Here is a 22,047-nt window from a genome sequence, read left to right as displayed (position 1 = left end):
CATTAAAATCAAACGTACGTAGAAGGAACTTTTAGCTATGCATGTCATACAACCGGTTTGATTAAAAAAAAATCACTACAGTACTCCCCCCACCACCTTTCAAGTACGGTACATTCTTAAGCACAGTTCAGTTAAATTTAAACATTTATTTATGTGTGTTTCTTTTATTTACCTTGTATGTACATCAATATTTGAGGACATATTTATTTTCCTATATTTGAGCTTAGTGTTAATGTTCAAACACTTCAAAATGTCACAGTGGTTTAAAAATAACAAATATACTTTTTAGTAATAAAACTACCTCGTTTTAAAAAAAAATGAATATTTAGGCCTACTATGTTATTGTACTTTACTGCTGGTCCTTGTGGTGGAACTTTGAGAGCTACGTATTTTCCGTTGGTGCTTGGTGATAAAAGTACAATACCATACATTTAATGTAGATATTTTCCTGGAAATTCCGGAGTAGCTAATGCTGCACTCTTGGTATGTACAGTCAGGTGATCTGTGGGAAAGATTTATCCTGAACTTCTTTATTAGCACATGAGAGGTCACATGATGCAGTTCAGCCTCAGTCTGGCTGGCATGAGACTCTTGGGAGTGACTAGCTGTGATGAACAAGCAATCACCATCATGTACTAGTAGAAAATATACTGATTCTTCTACTTTCACTCAGTGAAGGACTTTGTGGTGATATGTAATTAAAAAAAAAAAAGTCAATTCAGTGGAGTGTACACTCAGGACACATGCTTTATTTTCAGTACTATGGAGACATTTTTCACATAAGAGATTTCACCAAATTACAGCATTTTTCACTCAGAATTACCACAATTTTATGTAAAATATGCCACTTTTAAAGGGCTGAAAGTATTTCGATAAAAGGATATTTTTTAAATGGAACAATATTTGTAATAATGGTAGAACTCATTAGCAGTAATTGTCTGCCTCAAGTCTGGAACATACATACATTTCACTTTGCTCCCTGGGTATACTTTGCCGAGCCTTCTACTGCAGCTTCGCTTGCTCCTCTTTTGTGTTGCTGCCTTCAATTTTATCGTGTCAAAACCATGCTCAACTGACCACATAATTTGACCCATGAATAATATTCAATTTCTTTACCTTCAAAATGTCTTCATTTGCATTTTTACAAATTTTATTGTCATTGTCCAGGCACACTGTGAAGCACCACCCTGTACTGTAAGTAGCATTTGTCAGTGTCAAGCATATCTTAATTGTTTTATTTCAGATCCATTGTGGTGCAGTATATGGGCAAAAAAAAACCCTGGGCCTTATTCAACGTGTGAATTTTAGTTGCCTATAGTCTTTCCAGCATTAATAGCTACTTGTTTTCTTATGAATTAAACTACGTCAAAAAGGGGAATTGTCCTAGTAACTGGAGCACGAGTGTGCCTGTACTTCTGGTCATGGATTGTAGCCTGAGGTAGACAACTAGGGTTTCCAAAGATGGCTGTGAAAATAAATGGACTCTATTGATTTGCCTTTGGCCCTTTCATCTTGTGACACCCATGCACACATAGCTGAAAAGTCATACGTCACACACAGGCATGAGATCTTCATGTGTAAAGTGCAAGGATAGGGCTACACTGGGGCTAGTCAGGGCTATAATCCCGTTATAGAGCCCCAGTTTAAGACCCTCCAGCATTTTATTTGATATTCTAAAATATATTCATGAATTATTTTCTCAGCTCCACTATTTATCGGTCAAGCTCAAGGAGGGAAACAAATTCTGGAGCGGTCCCTGGCAATGTGAGCAAAATTAGCTGTTGATTTTTCAGCATTAAAACCTCATTCAAATCTTTGATTCACCTAAAACTGTGAGTCTTAACTGCTGTCACAGTGGGACTCTTATTTTCCTATTTTTGCTAAGTTGTGACACACTTTTACAGAAGTCAAGAACGATTAATACAATTAAAATTAACAAAACTTTCCAAAATAGCCTTTGGAAACGAATATAATATTTTCAACCATAACTAGACATGCTTACATTTTCAAAGTCCCTTTTGGGACACCCGATTAAGAAACTGAGGATGAACATGGCGACTATTTGAGCAAACATTAACATACAATACTATAATAAAATGTGTGGATTCACCTAATCATATTTTTTGTTAAACATATTCAGGACTCCAAATTGCCTCCAAATGGTAACATTTTGCCCCTAAAATTTGAGACAGTGCAAGTACATTTTTCATCTACTCGTGCACGTGTGACCGATAAATTTGCAGAATTTATTTATTTTTAATTATTTATACCTCATATTGTTACATTGCCTAACAGACTAGTTCATTGCACTACTTTAGAATGTTGTATGTTGGTACTATGGTAAACTGAGGGCCAACTAAAATTATTTACGAGCTGTCTGCGACCAATCCATAATTTGTCTGCTACAAGTTTTATTCTCAAGTTTTGATTCTCTTGAGAATCACTGCTCTAAAAAAAAAATAATAATAATCTACGTTATTTGTACAAATTACAAATGGATACAAAAAATGACTTCATTGGTGTCAGTGCAAAAGAAAATTTGTACAAAAGTGGGCGGTGCCTGTTTACAGACCAGCAGTGATGTCAGAGGGTAGAAGAATGTTTATGATAATTCTGGTTGAGGAGCTCCTTAAAGAGAGTGAGAGAACTTTTCCAAAGTCTCTGTGGGTTTAGGAGCGGTTGGTGAGGTCCGGGCTTCTGGGACAAGAAACACAATCTAAGACAGGATGAAGACTCTGGTGCTACTGCTGCTGATGGCTCTGGCCTTGACATCTACCAATGCTCAAAGTAAGTCAGAAAATGAATTTTGGTTAAATTTGTACTTTCATAGTTTGCCCCTTTTGTAAACTCATGACATAATTTATGAAGCCGACATGGTTCTTAAGTAAAAAAATAAACAAGCAAGTGTTAATTACCACGACTAATATGATTCCACACATGAAACGTCTCATTGATTTCAAGCATGTCAATCTGTTTACCGGGAATTACATTTGTTTGGACAACTAATTGAAGGGAGAAATTGAACATTTCACACCTTCTGTCACGCTGGCACATAGATAGATAGATAGATAGATAGATAGATAGATAGATAGATAGATAGATAGATAGATAGATAGATAGATAGATAGATAGATAGATAGATAGATAGATATTTGATAGATGGATAGATGAAATTAAATAAAATATTTTTAATCTAAAAATACACTCTAATTTTCTCCCACACTCTTATATGTTTTTTTTTCAGGGGCAAGAAAATAATTATCTTAAAAATGGGGAAAAATATATACAGCGTTTAATTCATGAAGTGCTGAATTGGGTACACAATATATTTTTAATACTTGGAATGATAACTGTTTTTTTTATCAGAGATAATATTGATATTTAATGCTGGTGTTAAGTGTATTTAGATGTAACAAACCTTTGACAATATATGGACATGCCCAGTTTTTCAAAATAAAATGCATTCACGGTCATGGTTCCATCATTGTGTAAATAGAACATTACTGATTATCTGGAGATCCATCAACCACAATTTGTCAAACTGTAAACCAAATACACACACACACACACACACCCTCACACACACACGTACACACACACAGACATAAGGGTGTGGGATCTCTCATGGAGGGAAGATTACTGATGTTGCTGCTCAGCTGATGGTCACATGAAAAGGCTTGAGGGGGATTGCAGGTCGTGTGATTTGCACCCTCTCTACCCCCCCGCCCTCACCAACTCCAAAATCACTGACCGCTGCTTGTTCTCTCTGGCCTCTGTAGGCAGGTGTATAGGTTCAAATAATCGATTAGGTTTAATATCATACTAACAGGCGGCACGGTGGTCGACTGGTTAGCACGTCCGCCTCACAGTTCAGAGGTCGTGGGTTCGATCCCGGCTCCGGCCTCCCTGTGTGGAGTTTGCATGTTCTCCCCGTGCCTGCGTGGGTTTTCTCCGGGCACTCCGATTTCCTCCCACATTCCAAAAACATGCATGGTAAGTTGATTGGATACTCTAAATTGCCCCTAAGTGTGATTGTGAGTGCGGATGTTTGTCTCTGTGTGCCCTGCGATTGGCTGGCAACCAGTTCAGGGTGTCCCCCGCCTACTGCCCAAAGACAGCTGGGATAGGCTCCAGCACGCCCCGCGACCCTTGTGAGGAGAAGCGGTACAGATAATGGATGGATGGATCATACTAACATCTGCTTTGAAAATATGGTTACCTACCTGTTGTACTTTTATGTAGTCAAGTATCATATGAGGTGTGGGTAAAGTTACACAGTACTCAGTTCTTTTAATTTTGACAGTATCAACATATACTGTACAATTAAAGTATGTTGCAGTATTTTAAAGCTTTAACTGATTGCTTTTAAACAAGTCAACGATTCTTCTTCCAGTGCCTCGAAGTCAGTTCACACGTTACCGCTCATGGAACTCCCGCATGTATCCTGTGTGGAAGGACGGAGACCCAAGATTCAGAAATTGTTGGTCTGGTGAGAACAATTGTCTGCTCTGGAAAAAATCTACGATTCATTCTCTCTGACCACATAAACAACGTAAAGTGTTCTTCTTGGGCTTGGTCTTCTTCAGGTGGCGCAGTCACGTTTGATCTGAAGAATGACGCACCCACGCTGCTTGGAGCAAAATCAACCTTTAGTATTAATCTTGTTTTCCCTCCAAACCAAACTGCACTCGACGATGGGCAGGTGGTCTGGGCACGCAACTGTACCATTGATGGTAAGTCCTTCAGTCGTGAGATTCTGAAGCAGAGCTGTTTCTTACATACGTATTACAAAAACGAAGATCATATTTACAGGTCACCAGTATCAGGCAGGTCAGGCTGTGTATCCAGATCAAAGCAGTGAGTTGACTGGGGTTTTCCCTGATGGCACGCCTTTCACCAGGACCCGGGACAGGAAGCCCCGCTATGTTTATGTTTGGAAGACATGGGGTAAGACTACTGTTTGGAAATTTCAAACCATGACACAAAAGAAAAAATAGACTGGCTACACTAGTTTCAGGGAAACAAAAGCATCCATTGTAATGTTTTATTAAATCCTACATTCCCCACTCCTCACTCCTACTCTAGATTTTGTTAGATATTACCATGATTCTTTACAATTTTGATGCCCTGGCATGATTTTTGCAGGTTTTACATGCACTTGCACATGCAAACTGTTAAAGAAAATAACCATACAAGAGATACTTACCGTAGGTAGTCAACTAGAATATTCCAGCTAGGCCTACCTGGCATTTATCACTATGAATATTAAAATTTGTGGCAAAATATTACTCCCTCGAAGCACGAACAGAAACAAGTGGTTTTCTTTATAGCTGGTTTATTAGCTTGACTTTTTCTTAAATTCACTTTCACCACTCGTTGGCTGCGTGCTATGTAAAAAAAGGGAATAAATCGTCTTCTTCAGTCTTCTTTTACAGCAGGTTGTTGACAAAATATGAGCACCATCTTATGTGCGTCACGAAAGGTGAAAGGTGGTACGCTAACTTCTGAATTACCAGACTAAACAACGTAAGAGCAGACCAACCGGAAGTATACCTTTCAAAATAAAGGTTTACAAGGAAACAATATTCTGGCAAATAAAACAAGATATACAGTATTATAATTGCTTTCCTTTTAGAGGTAACAATAACAGCAGTTACACAAAATCTGTATTATGTTACAACAATATTTCCTGATGTACTGTAATTTCATTTCTCAAAACAATTAGTTTAGGTTAAAGAAGTTGAGTTTTGATTCCAAAGAGTAGCTCCACACTGTGACATTTGCAATAATTTAGGCATTATGTATAACTCATACTGTATTTATGATTACATGTTTCAGGAAAGTACTGGCAGGTGGCAGATGGACCCTCCTCTTCGCTCACCATCTCAACAGGTGATGTCTCCCTGGGCTCCTACAGCATGGAAGTTGTCATCTATCACTGCCGCTCAAAAAACAAGTTCATCCCTCTTGGTTACGCCTCCACGGTCTTCACCATCACAGGTGACCAATCAAGCCATATTCAACCTTTCTTATATTATGTTATGTCTCATAATGACATCTGTGCTTTATCGCTGCATCATCAGACCAAGTTCCCTTCACTGTATCCCTGGCTCAAGTCAACGACATAAACCAGGACGACTCAAACTTCATCCAGAACCGGGCCATTGCTTTCAGCGTAAATCTTCATGATCCCAGCCAGTATTTGAGCAGTGCTGACATCAGCTTCAGCTGGGAGTTCGGCGACAGCACCGGAACACTGATCTCCAGGGAGCGCACTGTCACGCATACATACATGGCAGCCGGAACCTTCAAACCTCAAGTGGTCCTGATGGCGAGCATCCCCATTGGTTGCGTGAACCCCTCTGCGGGTAAGATTTTAAATGTGAAAATGTTAGCACGCACGGAGGTGGATCACACACTATTACATGCAGTACATGAGCAACATTATGGGTTTTATGGCACACTCATCATTCCACCAGATACACTGCATTAAAATGAATGTCTGGGTAATAAAAAATAATGACCCTGCTAAAAAAAAAAAAAGAAATCTCATATGTTAAGTGTCGGCATTCTGCACATTCAAATAACTATGTTTCCCTATAAAGAAATGACACCTGCTGGACACAACATTAGGTACACCTGCACAGTCTAATAAGAGTCAATTTATCAGACAATTATACTGTAAATATAATAGCGATCACTTCATTTAGGTATTCATTTAGCAAGATGTTTATTGTTGTGGTTTTAGTTTGCGCTGCATCATAGTGCAGGGCCTTTCTATATTATTATATGATACTATGTACTATTACTGCTTAATATTTTGACCCTCTGATGTTGCTGGATAAGGTAACCAAAATATTAGAAACTGCTCCCAATAACATGCAGTGTACTTGTACACTGATGCAAACTACGACCAAACATATTGTTAAATTAATTCCTTCTGGCAGAAAGTTGACCTAGTGGTTAGCTCTCTTGCCTCACAGTTTTGAGGTTTGGAATTGAAATCTTGGCTCCGGCTTTCATGTGTGAAGTTTTAATTTGTGTTTTCTCAGGGTAATCCGGCTTCCTCCCACATGTCCAAAATATGCATGCTAGGTTCATTGAAGACTCTAAATTGCCCATAGATATGAATGAGTGTGAGTGGTTGTTTTGTCAATATGAATATATTTCATAATAACATATACAGTAAAAGTACTGTAAACAAATGAGTTATTTCAGACGTTTCTATCAAACTGGTAGCCCTCTGCTTTAATCAGCACCCAAGCAGTAGCTCTCATTTTCAAAAATGTTGGTGACCCCTGGTATATACTGTATTTTTAAGACTTGTAAAGTTGTGAAATCATTTTCAGTCGACCGAAGTGACAAAATGGTCGCCCCCTGAGATGGCTAAAAAGGGGTGGATTTTACTGCTTAACTCATATTCCACAAACGCAATATTTATCAGAATGCCTTGTTTCAACTAGTGGGCTTGCATAGAACATATTCTTGAAAAAAATATGTTTCGGTACTTTTCCACTTCAATAAGGATAGAAAATAAATGGATGTATAGTGTAATACCGTTCAGCAGTGTCAATCAAAACTGAATATCATTGTCTCTTTAGTGGCATGTTATCTAATTGATTGTGTGTACATTAATGTCAACACTCACACTTAAGGTAACATTTTTTTCATGACGAAAAAAAAACTTTTTTCATGTCATGGCTGAATTAAACTGAAGCTTGGAGCTGACACCTCACTTTTCTGTCATTAGTTCCTGTTGCCCCTGCTGTACCGGCTGTAGTTGTGACCCCAGCACCCGACCCAGCTGCGGCAGATGTACCTGCCCCTGACACTGACCCGGCAGCAGCAGCCGACGCGCCTGTCCCTGACGCCACTCCAGTCGAGGCCTCTGACACAGACGACTCGGAGGCCGCAACTGATGGAGGCGCGGAAGAAGTAGAGGCTGTCTCAGCAGCACCTGCACCAATTGACGCAGCCGTTGCTCCAGCAGAAGATCAGGCCGCCACTGCCGCTGCCGCCCCAGAGGTCGACGTTGCCACTGAGGATGCCACTGCCGGCGAGGTGGCCACCGCTGCACCTCTACAACCTGCAGCTGAAGACGCAACACAGGTTGAAACTGCAGCCGTGGATGAAGCTGCAGAGAATGCGCCCGTGGTTGACGCAGGCGCGACCGTCGCCCCAGTCGCAGAGGGAGACGAAACTGCGGTAGATGGAGCTGCTACAGTCCTTCCAGAAGTGGTTGTCCCCGAAGTTACCGTAGCAGCGGATGAAGAAGCTGTGGTGGCCGCTGCTGCTGAGGATGCTGAAGAGGTGATCCAGACTGAAACAGAAGCCCCCGCTGAGAATGTTGTAGACCCCGCAGCCACTGAGACTACCACTGTAGAAGAAGCAGAGGCTGAGGCAGAAATGACGGAGACTGACAATAATCTTGCTGTTGTTACGGCAGCTCCAGAAGGTGTGTAAAAAATACCATTATGCTACACATGTGGCATTTTTTTATATTTCAAAAATAGTGAGGCACCAGCGCTCAGGTAGGCTACATGCCGTAAAAAGTATTTGCTTTCATTGTCGGATGTGCTTTTGAATGCATAAGTGGACCCGCGGAAATGTGTATATAATTGATGTTTACTATAAATATAAAAAAAAAAAAATGGGTTAGCGCCCAAAGAAAAAAATTCATATTGAAAAAAAATAAAATATGCGAATAGGTGAATCCGTCGGTGTCAAAGCGTGAGTATGCTGGGCTCAAGTCACGTTTGACTGGCCACTTGTTGCTAGGCAGAATTTGTGCATTTGTGTCCTAAAGCCACAAACAATCTGTGTTTTGAATGACAAACGTCAGAGACAAGCTGACTCTTAACTCATTCACTGCCAGAGATTTTCATTTCCTCTTTTACTCTAACGTTTGAAAAAAAATTGAAAAAATTATAAACAAGTTCCTGGGATTGAATGGCTGGACTGTGAAGAGACAAATGAATACGTCAATGGCAGTGAATGAGTTAAAGACGGAATATATAATGAGAAGATATATCCATAGAGGTGAAACATTCCTCGTATTAGCTACAAACATGATTTTAAAAAAATCCAGCCTGTAATGCATCATCACATCTGTGTAATTTTGGAATTCAATTTTTTTCCAAAGAAAACTACATAGACCACAACCATTCTCAATGCAAAAATCACTACTGTGCAACTTTGATTTCAGCGGGTGATGAAGAGGTCGAAAACGAAGGAGAAGTCCAAGCTGAGATAGAAACAGATCCAGCACAAGTTGCCCTTGTGGTGGTCAAAAGACAAGCGCCAGAACTTTCAGCCGACTGCATGGTCTACCGTTATGGCTCCCTCGCCACCTCTGTCGACGTTGTCCGTAAGTCATGACACTTGAAAGGATTCTACGCGTGTGTCGCCCAATAGAAACAGCGTAGGCTCATGATGCTCTCCTTTTTTCATCACGCAGAGGGTATTGAAAGCGTTGAGATTGTACAGATGTCCAATGTTGTGTCACTGGCCACTGAGCTGGCTCAAAATGCCGTGGATATCACTGTTACCTGTCAAGGAAGGTAAGGGATTATACAGTATGCATTAAAACATGGTAAGGCTGAATCACATGGTGTCTCTGTTTGATGGTTTTTAACCATATAAATAATCTACTGAGCTCCAAAATAGAAATAAAACACCCTGACTTATACAGTACTATCCACAATGCACATTCAAATTAGATCCAATACAAAAACTGTTGTGCAAGAGCGTAGGGCAGAATTCACTTGAGTGTCGATAGATTTATGAATAAAACAAAAAATTATAATACAAGTGAAGGGTATAATACCACTTACCTAAGGGAATAAATTCAATTACAAAAGGTGTACTCACACAAATGTACATATTAAATTATAGTCCCAATTACTCTGCAAACTTGTGTGGCGTTAGCAAATAATCTTCAATCTGTACACTTCTCTCCCAGTCTAGCAAAACATGTGCCATAGGTAATCAAATTCTGAAACATGTGCTTTCAAGCACATTGACAAATAAAGTCATTAAGTAAAATCAAAACAATAACATAGGCCTATTGCTGGTTTCGGACAGAGTTTTTGCTTCTCTGATAAAATCACCAGAGGAAAAAAACAAGTTTGTTCAGCCAACATTACAACAGCAAGCCATTTTCAATACTTAAAGGGGAAGTCAACCCAAACATATTTTTTTCAAGAATATGTTCTATGCAGGCCCACTAGTTGAAACAAGGCAATATGATTAATATGAAATATGAGTTAAGCAGCAAAATCCACCCGTTTTTAGCCATCTCAGGGGGCGGTTATTTTGTCACTTCTGTTGACTGAAAATGACATCACAAACCCATAGGGCTCAGAAAACGACCAATCACGGCTCACCTGTTTTCTGAATCTGAGCTATGATTGGTCGTTATCTGAGCCCTGAGGGTGTGTGATGTCATTTCCAGTTGACAGCAGTGACAAAATGGCTACCCCAAGAAATGGCTAAAACGGGTGGATTTTGTTGCTTGACTCATACTCCACAAAAAACAATCTTAATCAGAATGCTGTGTTTCAACTAATGGGTCTGCATAGAGTATATTCTTAAAAAACATGTTTGGGTTGACTTCGGCTTTAAGATTAATCGATATTTGTAAAAATAACACACCCACGTGGGGCCTCGACAATACAATCAATTTGTGAAAAAAACTGTGAAATTTTCAGAGAACATGATTAACAAGTGCCTGTAAAATTCTGGCCCATTCTGTAGTGTTGTTGTACAGTAATGAAAACACACAGTCACATCATGCTTTTTTTTAACACGACATCTCTCTGACAGCAAATCAGCCTCTTCGAAGGCAGGATGTTTAATACATCACATTGTTGATGTTTTCTGAACCTCACGATCTTTCCCCTAGTTTACCAAGTGAGGTCTGCACAGTCATTTCGGATGCTGACTGCATCACACCAGTGGAAACTGTCTGCAGTGCCGCCACGCCCTCTCCTGACTGCCAGATGGTCCTTCGCCAGTTCTTCAATGACTCTGGCGTTTTCTGTCTCAATGTCTCCTTGACCAATGATGTCAGCCTTGCCGTAGCAAGTGCTCGTGTCAGCGTGGCAGTGGGTGTGTGAATGAAACACTCATATAAGTCACTCATTGATTGAATTGTTTACCAATTTGTGTAATTTGCTTCCTATCACAGCCTCTGGTGGTTCCCCAGCTGGAACTGCTGCCATAATCCTCGGTGCGATGGTTCTTGCCTGCGTGGTCTGCTGTATCGGTTTGATGTATAGGTGAGCCACCAGATTTTGGGGCATTCAAATGAAAGCAAAACTCTTACCTTGACCAAGATTTAGACTTTTGCCACCCGTGACGTCAATGATGGAGCAGTCGAGATTTGGAAGTCAGAAGTGTCAGAAATGTGCAAAATTAGCACAATTTACATTATTAGTACAATAAATTTCAACATGATTTGACAGATGCAAGCAGACATGGAATTTTGAATACAATGTGTATTCCTGTTGTTCATTATACTGTAGCTTGGAACCATGGATAATAACATCATATTTCTATTAGACCAGGTACAAAAAAAAGATTTGATCATATATTTTATATTATTTTTTATTTTATTTTTTATTTTATTATGAAGGGGGCCATGGTTTTGTGTCGTGGTACACATGGTACATACACAAGATTTCCTTTTCTTGGGGGGGCAATGGGGGGGCCAAGGATATCTCAGGGGTCCGCAAAACTTTTTTTTTTGTTTTCCAAACTCCAAAAATTAGTCAGAAAACGCTGATAAACATTCATTCATATGTCCCCTACTGGGGACGGAGAACACCACCAACAACAAAAATCGGAAAATACCATAAGTAAATTATCTGGCCTGGCACCAGGCGGGTCCAAGCATCTTTCAGAGGGGACAGTGCCCCTACGGCCCACTAGCTCCACCAGTGAGTACACATTGTGAATTTTATTGCAGCTGAATTCCTCATGCACAATTATGTCTGTCCAATGACTGCGGGCCTTCTGCCAACCTTGAACAAGATAAGTAGTTATTTATTCCAACGGGTCATAAACAAGGCCTTTGGGAGTGCAGTGGTTCACGCAGCCGACTGGCTCGATTCCCACTCATTGTCTCGTTCACATTTGTCCCAAAATTGACAGGCAATTCTTTTACGGTGTCAGATTCGCTAGTAGCCATCAACAAATTAAACAACATAGAAAATGGATGTCGCAAATAGTATAAATTCTCACTCTAATTTAATTGGAACAGGCTTGGTGGAACAGCTACCATCAAACAAAAAAAAAGATCAAGCTAGCTAGCAAAAAGTCAGTTTCATATTTCAAAAGACAACATAAACATAAAGCTGCTTGTAAAGGTAACGATGCTTCTAAATTATTAATGATATTGACTTTCACCTAATCCTCTGAATTGAACCGTATTCACGCATGTATTTACAGCAGTGTTCTCATCTGTACAGTGAAATATCATTGCCTTTCATCTTTATATGGCTTCAACCAGGCGCTTCAAGCAGTACCAGCCCCTGAGAGAAGACAACAATGGCGGCAGCTCTGCAGTAACGTCAGTTCCTTTGCTGCTGTGGAACTTGCTGATGAGACAGTCGCCTGGAGAGAGCCGCCCACTGCTTCAGGGGAGGATTGTGTGAATATGAACACCATAATGCACTGAATGTCTGATTAACATATATTTACTTGTATACTCTGTGATCTTCTTGAAATAAACAAGAAAGCCAACCCTATGATGAAGATGAAAAAAAAAACTCAACACTTTTGGTGTCTGTGATATTTATTTTGACTTAGAATATTTGTATAAACTAGCTATCATTTTTGGCCCCCTTGTGTATATATAACCTCAATTGGAAAATCAAGATTTGATAATTAGCTTCCAAATGTAATCAATGCTCCCATGTCACAGAGCACATATGCTGTAACATGAATAAAATGGAACTTTATCACTTGAACGTGTTTGTTTTCCTCTCTGTTAAGTCTTTCATGATACTCTACTCACTCATTGCCTCCATGTCTGCAACTATATACAGTATACAGTATACAGTACATATACATCAGGCTGAATGCAGTCGTAGTTAGAGGGAGGTCTGCAAAATGGCTTTAATAAAGGCATAGTTGTGATAATTTGGCTGAGAATTGATTTTCAATTTACTTTATTTTCAATTGAAATGTAGCAATGAACCTGTAACTACTGATATTATCTCTTAACTTTTCCTCTCTCTGAAAAGCTCTCCATAGGGTTTTTTTTAACTAATATTCGCTAGCTTGTGTGATTACTTTTTTTTTTTTATTTTTTAGCAATTGTGTCATATTACTGTGACGAGCGGTTTGGCGTGTAATGAGGCACAGATGGATGCCCATGATTTTCGAATAAAAACTTCTTTCAGGCTACAATTATCAATAAAATATTTATTGTTTGTAGCCTCTTTAGGCTACCAAATGTCCCACGAACCAGTACCGGTCCACGGCCCTGTGGTTGGAGACCAATGCCTACTCCAAAAAAGATCCTCATAAAATATGCACAACCATGAGCATAGGGATCCTCAACCCACAAATGTGTCACAAATGTCTGAAATGTTAGCATAGCAACAAGCTTATCACATGACACACTGTGGCGCAGGAAGAAAGTTTGACGTCACTGCAGGAAAAACATTTCATTAAGGAGGCCAAATGGCCGGAGCAAATACTGTTAATAAATGACGCCCTTTATAATATTGTTAGCAAACTGCATGAGTCCGTTTGCTAATAAAGGATGTTGTGCTTTGCCCTCACATCTGATTTTATTGATTTGAAGATAATTGGGAAGCATCTGTCTTCAGCAGGCACCTTGTAGAAGCTACACAATGGCCTCCCTCGCGTGTCGTGTCTTACTACCGGTAGTTTTTTCAAAATCTTATCTTGCAGCACTGCAGCATTGCATAACTCTGATTGCTAAACACCATGATGAACCCTAGTTAATGATTGGTTTCTTAGTTTCCGTTTTTAACTCCAGATGTGAGCATCTTACTTTGGTCATTATTTTTCACGGCCCAGACAACGTCAACTTGGTTAATCCCGCAGACGAGTACGCATCCCCATTCATGCCACAAAAATTCAATCAATGTCAGAGAGGTACAGTACCGAGATTTGTCTGCCATGTCTGCCTAGACCAGATTGACAAATTATGTCATATTTCAAAGCAGTTATCCAATTTAAAGCTCTGTGCATTTACCATGACATCCATTCGTGTTGCTTTATAAGTTCTTTTTCCATATGAGCCAAGACCGTCTTTATATTCCCATGTTGCTGATATCTAGATACCCATTAAGATATGAAACCTGACACACACATTGCGAGTGGAAATGGAAACAGACATTGTAGCTCGATCCTGTCGATGATTGGATTTATGGTCCCTCTGAGGCTTCTCTGGGAAGCAGAAGGATCAATCCCTAATGGTGACATCTGGCAAAGGGTTGTGTTACTGGTTCAGCTGAATCCCCCCAAAATCATTAAATGTGTTCTTTTTTAATGAGTGTTGGCTCCTGCCGCACCTAAGCTTAATACCACGCATGCTTCAAAGAAGGCCATCGATGTGCACGTTGGAGCTAAATGTTTTAATCCCAAAAAGGAAATGAAGACGAGAATGTACTGTGAGCAGAGAGAGCATAGGACAAGGGGAGATGGAAAGCTAGACCACAACCGCTGGTTGATTAGATTTCAGAAGACGAATATGGACAAGGGCCATTTGCACACAATGCCAGACCTCGGCGGTAGAAAGCATGCACCGTGAGATGGAGGTAAATGAAATGTTTTGACAATCAAATGGTCTGTTGAATTTGGAGAAAAAGGGGGAATAGGATAGAGTTATTTTTGTGCAAATGTTCTAGAGGAAACCCAACATTGACATTTGATCAAAAAGATTGAAGAAAACATTCTTTGTTACGTTTTTTTTTTTTCAGACAGAAAATACTGAAGTAGATATTACGTGATATCACGTTGGCGGAGAGTATAGAGAGTATAAAGCAGTGCTGGTCATGCCACACCACACCCAGTCACAACTGAGCATGCTCAGAATGACATCAACTTTATGATGGGGTAATAGCCCAATTAAAATTACTGCACTATAGAGCGCACACACTCACACACACACACACACGTACATCACTTCAGAGGACGGTAAAGTCACAATTCAGCTGAACCCATTAACCCAAGCAGAAAGCCAAAGGATCAATAATATCTGGCATAAATACAATAGTGCATTTTTGTTTTAACATTAAAAAGCTGCATTGCAATACATGTCAACTTCTCATCGCTTAGTCACGTGTTGCGTATAAAGTATAAAGTACATCTGTTTACCGTCATTTGCGATAAGAACAACAAATCACGTGGTGCAAATCCGACTTTATTTGTTGTAAACAAAATGCATTAAACTCCAATCAGTGATATTATATTCCTAAGTGAGTCTCGTTCCTGCACTGATATATTTGACTAGTGTGGATTACTGGATGTAAAGCATAAAAGCTATTGAATAACTGCACAGTCATGGCAGTGCCACAGACGCCCAGGACGTCAATTAAGTATCGAATTACTGTAAGAGGAGAGGCAGTAGAAAAAGAACGAGAGCGAGGGAGATAAGTGGACGTAAAAAAAAATGAAAGAAACAGGACTGAATTCAAACCATCCCATTAAGAGATCAGCATGAGAACACGCTGATAAAAATGTAAAAGATATTACAAATGGGAGACAGGCTGAAATCATGTGTGGAATATGGATGAAAGAATTAAAATGGACAGTGCCCACCCGCTAAATAGGACATAACTCATGAGACTGGAAGGCATGGTCATGAGGAGACATCATTAGACATTGAAGCAGGAATGTGATGTCCTCTTGTTAAAAGGGTGGAGCTGTCCAGACAGAACGTGGTGCTGGAAGGACAGAGAGGCAGGCTCCCTCTCTGTGCGGAAGGGAGTGGCCTGAGCCGACATGCCGAAGAGTGATGGCGAAAAGAAGGGCGGGGGTGAGGAAGCGCAAGCTAGCGTGCGAGTATATAAACCTCGAACGCCGGCTCGAGGACAGTCTCCAAGCCTCGCCACTCTTCTTTCTCTTAAGAGATCAGCCCAAGACACCAACCATGAGCCATTCCTCCATGCATTCCTCCACTTCCTACAGGCGCACCTTCGGGAGCCCGCATATGTCCATGTCCTCTTACTCCAGCGTGTCCTCTCGTCCGCCCGTCTCCGGGGGTCGCTACATGCGCTCCGTCTCACCCATGGTGTCCTCCCGCTCCACCACCTACCACCAACAGCGTTCCCGACCCAGCGTCCAGCCCCAACGCCTCACTTATGACAAGGTGGATTTTACCATGGCCGAGGCCATCAACCAGGAGTTCCTCACCACCCGCAGCAACGAGAAGGCCGAGCTTCAGGAGCTCAACGACCGCTTCGCCAGCTTCATCGAGAAGGTGCGCTACCTGGAGCAGCAGAATGGTGCACTGCAGCAGGAGCTGACCCAGTACAAAGGCCAGCAGCAGCACGGCCAGCCCAACCGCGCCACCGAGATCTTCCAGGACGAGCTGAGGGAGCTGCGACGTCAGATGGACGCCATCGGCAAGGAGCGGGACCAATACCAACTGGAGAGGGACAACCTGGCTGAGGACCTGGGCCTGCTAAAGCAGAGGTTGGTACCAACTTAGATGTACACACAGAATGATACATAGAGCATATCGTCGCTGTCCTGTGAAAAACACTTTAGTTCGATTTTGGAAACATTTTGAATTTTCACATTAATGAGATGTCTGCGGAAACGCCATTCACGTAAAAATAAGTAAATTGAAAAAAAATGTGGTTTTCACAGGACAGAGACGATATACAGGTATATAGAGATAAATAGACATGCACAGAGGATAGATAGATAGATAGATAGATAGATAGATAGATAGATAGATAGATAGATAGATAGATAGATAGATAGATAGTGCCGCAGGGCGTGGCCCATCAACAGACGGGACTGTGCTGCTACAGGTCACGACTGTGCATCAGCCTCTTGCAGCGCAAAAGCAACAAGGTGTGGTTGGCGCTAAAGTATTTCCTGACTTGAAATATGTTGTGCATTGAAACACTCCGGGACCCCACGTTTCACTTTCTCGAACAACAACATCCACGCCCCTGCACTGACAGCGTTGGTGCCCTTAAGCAAGGCATTTAACTCCGTCAGTCAAGTGTGTCAATTCAGTTGTGTGCTTGCTATATTCACTGGGAATTTTCAAATGCATGCATTGTGCATGCATGGATTAGAGGAGAGTGACCAGACAAAGGGTGGGGTCAGTAAAGGAGCAGGGAGGAAATGGATGCAGCAGGAAAAAAAAAAAAATCAATGTGACTCAGTGGCTCCATTAGGTGAGTTTTCACTGTCCCTTTGCACTGATTAAATGGTGCCATAGACCCCATTAGGAGAAAAGGCCCCCTATAACCCAACATGAATTAAAGATGAGGAAGCCATGTAACGCTTTCCCACTAATCTACTTAATGTCCAGCCTCTGCATGATTTTAACCACACAAGACGGAATGAAGCGGCGTTCATCAAGTAAATGGAAAGAAAATTCGGGTTGAAGCAGGGAATGAGTCAACTTTTTTTGTCTCTTACGCACGTACCAAGAATTGTCTCATCACCATATTCATGTTTATAACTGTCAACTGCAACTTTGCATTAGAAGCCAGTCTGTCATAAAAGCAATACAGTTATGATTTTCATCCCAATTTGCTCACATGCAGGGCATTTTGTAGATTTCTTCTGGGAAATAAAAATGGGGAGCAAGGTTAACCTTATAAAGAGACATGGTGACCTTATTGAACTGCATTAGTGGAAAAGGAGCAGCTGGTGTTCCCACGAGGCGCACTTCCAAAAACCTTTTACGGGACAGTGAATCAACAAATTGATCCAGAGTGCCTTTTCCCCCCCCATCTATTACCCTTTGTGTAAAAAGATTAGTAGTGTGTCTTAAGAATGTGCCTGTGCGTGCGTGTGTGTGTGTGTGTGTTTTCTAGGCTGGATGACGAAGCCCAGAAGAGGTCAGATGCTGAGAATAACCTTGCAGCCTTCCGCAAGGTAAACACACAGATCATTATGTCAAAAAATACAAGGTGCGTTCCAGGACTGGTGTCACTAAAGATAGGTTTCAAATACAAACTACAAAAATTACAAGTTGTTCTCCTTCAGGTAAGCCCCCTGGAGTTAAATACATTTTTTCAGCCTTTCTGCCACACCTTCTAGCACTACTGAAACTTTCTTCTGGGACCCACTGTACCTCACGGGGATCTTGATGACATCCACGTCTTCAAAACGTGTCCCCTTGATGACCGAAAAAAAATCACAAGGAGCCGGGTCTGGTTTGTAGAGAGGTTGGTCCAGAGGTGCAATGTTCTTCTTGGCCAGGAACTGTAGGATGCTCAGGGCAATGTGAACAAGTGCCTTGTCATGATGAACCCGCTACAGCCACAACTCTAGCCTCTTCCCATGAACTCAGCAAATGCCGCAGGATTCTTTGTAGATGAATATTTTTTTAACATCAGTCCTGGAACTGACACACCTTCTATATCTCTATTTCTTAAATATTTGGTGTCACCCCTTTGTGGGAAGAACAAATTATACAGTATAAGGTAGAAAAAAAACAAAAAAAATGTCTAACCCTTGTCTTGGTTTCCCACTGAATTTTTGTTTGTGGATAATTCTATACATACATTTCTCTTGAGTCTTTGTATGTTCAATATAGAAACATGTAGAATGAGGTTTAGAGATAATAATATATGAATAATTTTCCTAACCACAAAACCAAATACTATTTCTTTATATTTTACAACAAGGATGTGGATGACGCCACATTATCCCGCCTGGAGCTGGAGAGGAAGATCGAGTCCCTGATGGATGAAATTGAATTCCTCAAGAAGATGCATGATGAAGTAGGTGTAGACTATACATTACATTTTTATTTTCGTTTTTTGAGCTCTTCTAGTCTGAAAACCAGAAGCATTTTAGCTGAGTTAGGTCCTTTCAAAGGAGCAATATAGACAAGTCACTTTATTATCATTAGAACATTTGATTTCCGTTCCGTTGTTCAACAATAAGTTGTTTATCTTGCTTGTTATTTTAGGAAATCCAAGACGTTCAAGTGAGTGTGCAGACCCAGCAGCTCAGGATGGAGGTGGACCACGGCACCCGACCAGACCTCACTGGTGCTCTGAGGGACATCAGGGCCCAGTATGAGAACATTGCAATGAAAAACATGCAAGAATCTGAGGACTGGTACAAGTCCAAGGTTGGCAACAACACACATAGACACAAAACACACGCTCAAAGATGCACTTGAATCTTGATATTGTTATCGTTTTGTGTGTAGTTTGCAGATTTGACTGAATCTGCAAAGCGCAACGGTGATGCTCTGAAGCAGGCCAAACAGGAGGCCACAGAGTCCAGGAGGCAGATCCAGTCCCTGAACTGTGAGATTGATGCACTGAAGAACACGGTCAGGACAGCACTTGATCTTCCTCTTTTGCATGACCTCATTTGACATGACCTTGATGTGATTCCGTTGCATGATTTCAGAATGAAGCGCTCCTGAGGCAGATGCGTGACATGGAGGATCAGTTTGGCAATGAAATCGCTAACTATCAAGACAACGTAGGCAGACTGGAGGACGAGATCCGCCAATTGAAGGACGAGATGGCTCGCCACCTCCGGGAATACCAGGACCTTCTCAATGTCAAGATGGCTCTGGACATTGAAATTGCCACTTATCGTAAACTTCTGGAGGGTGAGGAGAGCAGGTGAGCGTGGGCTGTCTTAGTTTCACTGACATTTTAACATTCAATGAGTGCCTTAAAACTTTGGCTCAATTTCTTCTTCAGGATCACCATGCCTATCCTCAATATTGGAATGACAAATCACCTTGGTGAACGTGGTGAGTTTTGGTTTTACCAGTTGACCGGTTGAATTGACCACTCCACAGCAACCAACAACTACATTCAGCGTAACGCTGATGCTGGGTTGTATTTTTGATTATTTGTTTTAATTAGGGCTGTCAAAGTTAAAGCGTTAACTATGGGGATTAATTTACATTTTATAATGCATTAAAAAGATTAACTCAGTTAACTCAGGTTTATTTACTGCCTGTGGCAGCTTCCCTCTGCTCACTTTGTAGCCAAACTGAGAGTCACTGTCACAAAGATGGATTTATGTCGTTTTACTTGGAAAAAGTTGCTCGACAGCTGTTGGAAAAAGCCAAAATAATCTGCGCACGTCGCAAAGCCAAATTCAAACACCATATTAGTTGTACGCCTTAGCTGTATCGTAAACGCAGTAAATTGTATATTATAATGATGTCTTTACAATTCAGATTATGAACCCAGACCAGAGAGTGGCACCAAGAGGACTGTGGTGATAAAGACAGTTGAGACTAGAGACGGAGAGGTATGGATAATAATCAGCTATTAAAAAGATGCACTGACTCATATTTTCTGTAGGCTAACCTGTCAGAACTTTGACAGTCTTGATGTAATTTTCCCATCAGGTGGTGAAGGAATCCAAGAGGGAGACGGAGAGAGATTCAGGCCACAGTGATAAAGATGACAAGGACAACTGAAAAGAACCTGATTTGATCATGTGAAGGCCTGTGCCATGGCAAGAACTAAAAAGCATATGGAAAAAAAAGAGTAAAACTCATTAGTGTTTCATTGTCTAGCAAAGTGTAACAAAATGTAGGTGCAACTTAAATGAATACATTTTGACTGGTGTGTCACTTTGGTGCTATGGAAGCCACCCAGCTGTTCCAAAACACAGCTGTGTCATCTGTTGTGACAAAGCAGAAGTGTAACCCGATCAACATACCAGATGAGGCCTTTATTTGCAGTGCAATCCCACGGAATCCTTTGATGGCAACATGTTTGTAGCTCGCTATGTGTTCGGCAGCAGTGGAAAAGAAGAATAGCATCAGTTTGCATAATAGCTTGGCCGCCCTAAGTAAACAAAAACTCACATTCCCGGAGCTTTGCTGTTTACCTGTACCAACTATAATTAAAAAAAAAAAAAAAGTGAAACATGGGGGGAGGGTGAAAAAAATGACCAGTTATAGTAATGAGCATTAAATGGCTGTGTGCTGTGACACAACGAAGGGTCACATAATTGCAAATAAACTAACCTTGAGCAAGTCTAATGTCTTTGTCTTGATTGCTTAATGTGAAGTCACTGAAACTTCTCCGTTAATCAATTTTCTAAATGTGCTCATTGTCATTATGTTCACAGTCACAGGTGAGCTAGCTAGAGCCTGGAGACTGATTCAGGAAGAGCGTAGCAATAGCGAAGTCCACTTTGTGGTGCAAAAATGAAGCAGAGTTATCTCAGTGGAGTGGAGAAGAGGAGAAAAAAAACGGTCTTTTACACAGTGACACCGAATGTAATCAAAAACAGCAAGAGGCAGACGCTCTCGCCAGTTGCAATAGTGTTGCTGTCAGTATCAACCAAGCCGGAGAGGTGAAGTGTGACACGAGTGAATCTCTTAAGATCTAAGCATTAAAGAGGTTGAAAATGTCAACTGTATTCCATGGTTAGTTCATGTTCTTATCAATTACAAAGCATTGAAATTATTCACTTGTTAAATTAAATTTACTAGAAGAATTTTTAGGATTTTATCCAGCTCAAGAAATTTCAAATTGTCGAATTCACACCTTAAGGTGATGATAAAACATTAATATACAAATTCTTTGTCCCTGACATCCATTCACGATCACATATACACAATTAACAATTTACAGACTTCAATTAATATTCCATTCCAATACTCAGAGAAAATCCAAGCAAGCACGGAGAAAACATGCAAACTCCACACAGGAAGGCCGTAATCAAGATTTGAACATCAAACATCAGAATAATTTAACACGTATTACATTGCGCTGCTTGTTAATAATGTAACTTAATAACTACTAATTAATTACAGTATTTGAATCGGCTGAATGGGAGTTTAGCCATGCCCCACTTTGTGAACAACTGCGCATAATTGAA

The 22,047-nt window shown here is 40.8% G+C and overlaps 2 protein-coding genes across 2 annotated transcripts; both read left to right on the top strand.

Annotated features, from left to right (window-relative positions):
* Positions 1 to 2,611: 2,611 nt before the first annotated feature.
* Positions 2,612 to 12,971, top strand: pmela (premelanosome protein a). The gene is made up of 12 exons (XM_086041757.1): positions 2,612 to 2,787; positions 4,394 to 4,489; positions 4,587 to 4,733; positions 4,813 to 4,947; positions 5,839 to 6,000; positions 6,084 to 6,368; positions 7,751 to 8,455; positions 9,206 to 9,367; positions 9,458 to 9,560; positions 10,904 to 11,109; positions 11,189 to 11,279; positions 12,512 to 12,971. Exons 1-12 carry the CDS (start codon positions 2,727 to 2,729, stop codon positions 12,654 to 12,656), a joined length of 2,298 nt encoding a protein of 765 aa, XP_085897883.1. The 5' UTR covers positions 2,612 to 2,726; the 3' UTR covers positions 12,657 to 12,971.
* Positions 12,972 to 16,069: 3,098 nt separating this feature from the next.
* Positions 16,070 to 21,202, top strand: prph (peripherin). The gene is made up of 9 exons (XM_086040790.1): positions 16,070 to 16,674; positions 18,042 to 18,102; positions 18,858 to 18,953; positions 19,145 to 19,309; positions 19,391 to 19,516; positions 19,597 to 19,817; positions 19,899 to 19,951; positions 20,387 to 20,460; positions 20,561 to 21,202. Exons 1-9 carry the CDS (start codon positions 16,130 to 16,132, stop codon positions 20,630 to 20,632), a joined length of 1,413 nt encoding a protein of 470 aa, XP_085896916.1. The 5' UTR covers positions 16,070 to 16,129; the 3' UTR covers positions 20,633 to 21,202.
* Positions 21,203 to 22,047: the final 845 nt, after the last annotated feature.

Source organism: Filicampus tigris, chromosome 9, assembly GCF_054856515.1.
Source record: "Filicampus tigris isolate MCC_2025a chromosome 9, RoL_Ftig_1.0, whole genome shotgun sequence".
In the NCBI taxonomy this organism is placed as follows: domain Eukaryota; kingdom Metazoa; phylum Chordata; class Actinopteri; order Syngnathiformes; family Syngnathidae; genus Filicampus; species Filicampus tigris.
The sequence above is the reverse complement of the archived record's forward strand: the minus strand, read 5'-3'. Positions and strand labels throughout refer to the sequence as shown.

Bases quoted from the DNA above. Each gene is read 5' to 3' on its own strand.
- prph (XM_086040790.1), top strand. From the start codon at position 16,130: ATGAGCCATTCCTCCATGCATTCCTCCACTTCCTACAGGCGCACCTTC. The intron at 18,103-18,857 runs GTAAACACACAG...TTTTACAACAAG, and splicing joins ACCTTGCAGCCTTCCGCAAG to GATGTGGATGACGCCACATT. The intron at 19,517-19,596 runs GTCAGGACAGCA...GCATGATTTCAG, and splicing joins TTGATGCACTGAAGAACACG to AATGAAGCGCTCCTGAGGCA.
- pmela (XM_086041757.1), top strand. From the start codon at position 2,727: ATGAAGACTCTGGTGCTACTGCTGCTGATGGCTCTGGCCTTGACATCT. The intron at 6,369-7,750 runs GTAAGATTTTAA...TTCTGTCATTAG, and splicing joins TTGCGTGAACCCCTCTGCGG to TTCCTGTTGCCCCTGCTGTA. The intron at 11,280-12,511 runs GTGAGCCACCAG...GGCTTCAACCAG, and splicing joins TGTATCGGTTTGATGTATAG to GCGCTTCAAGCAGTACCAGC.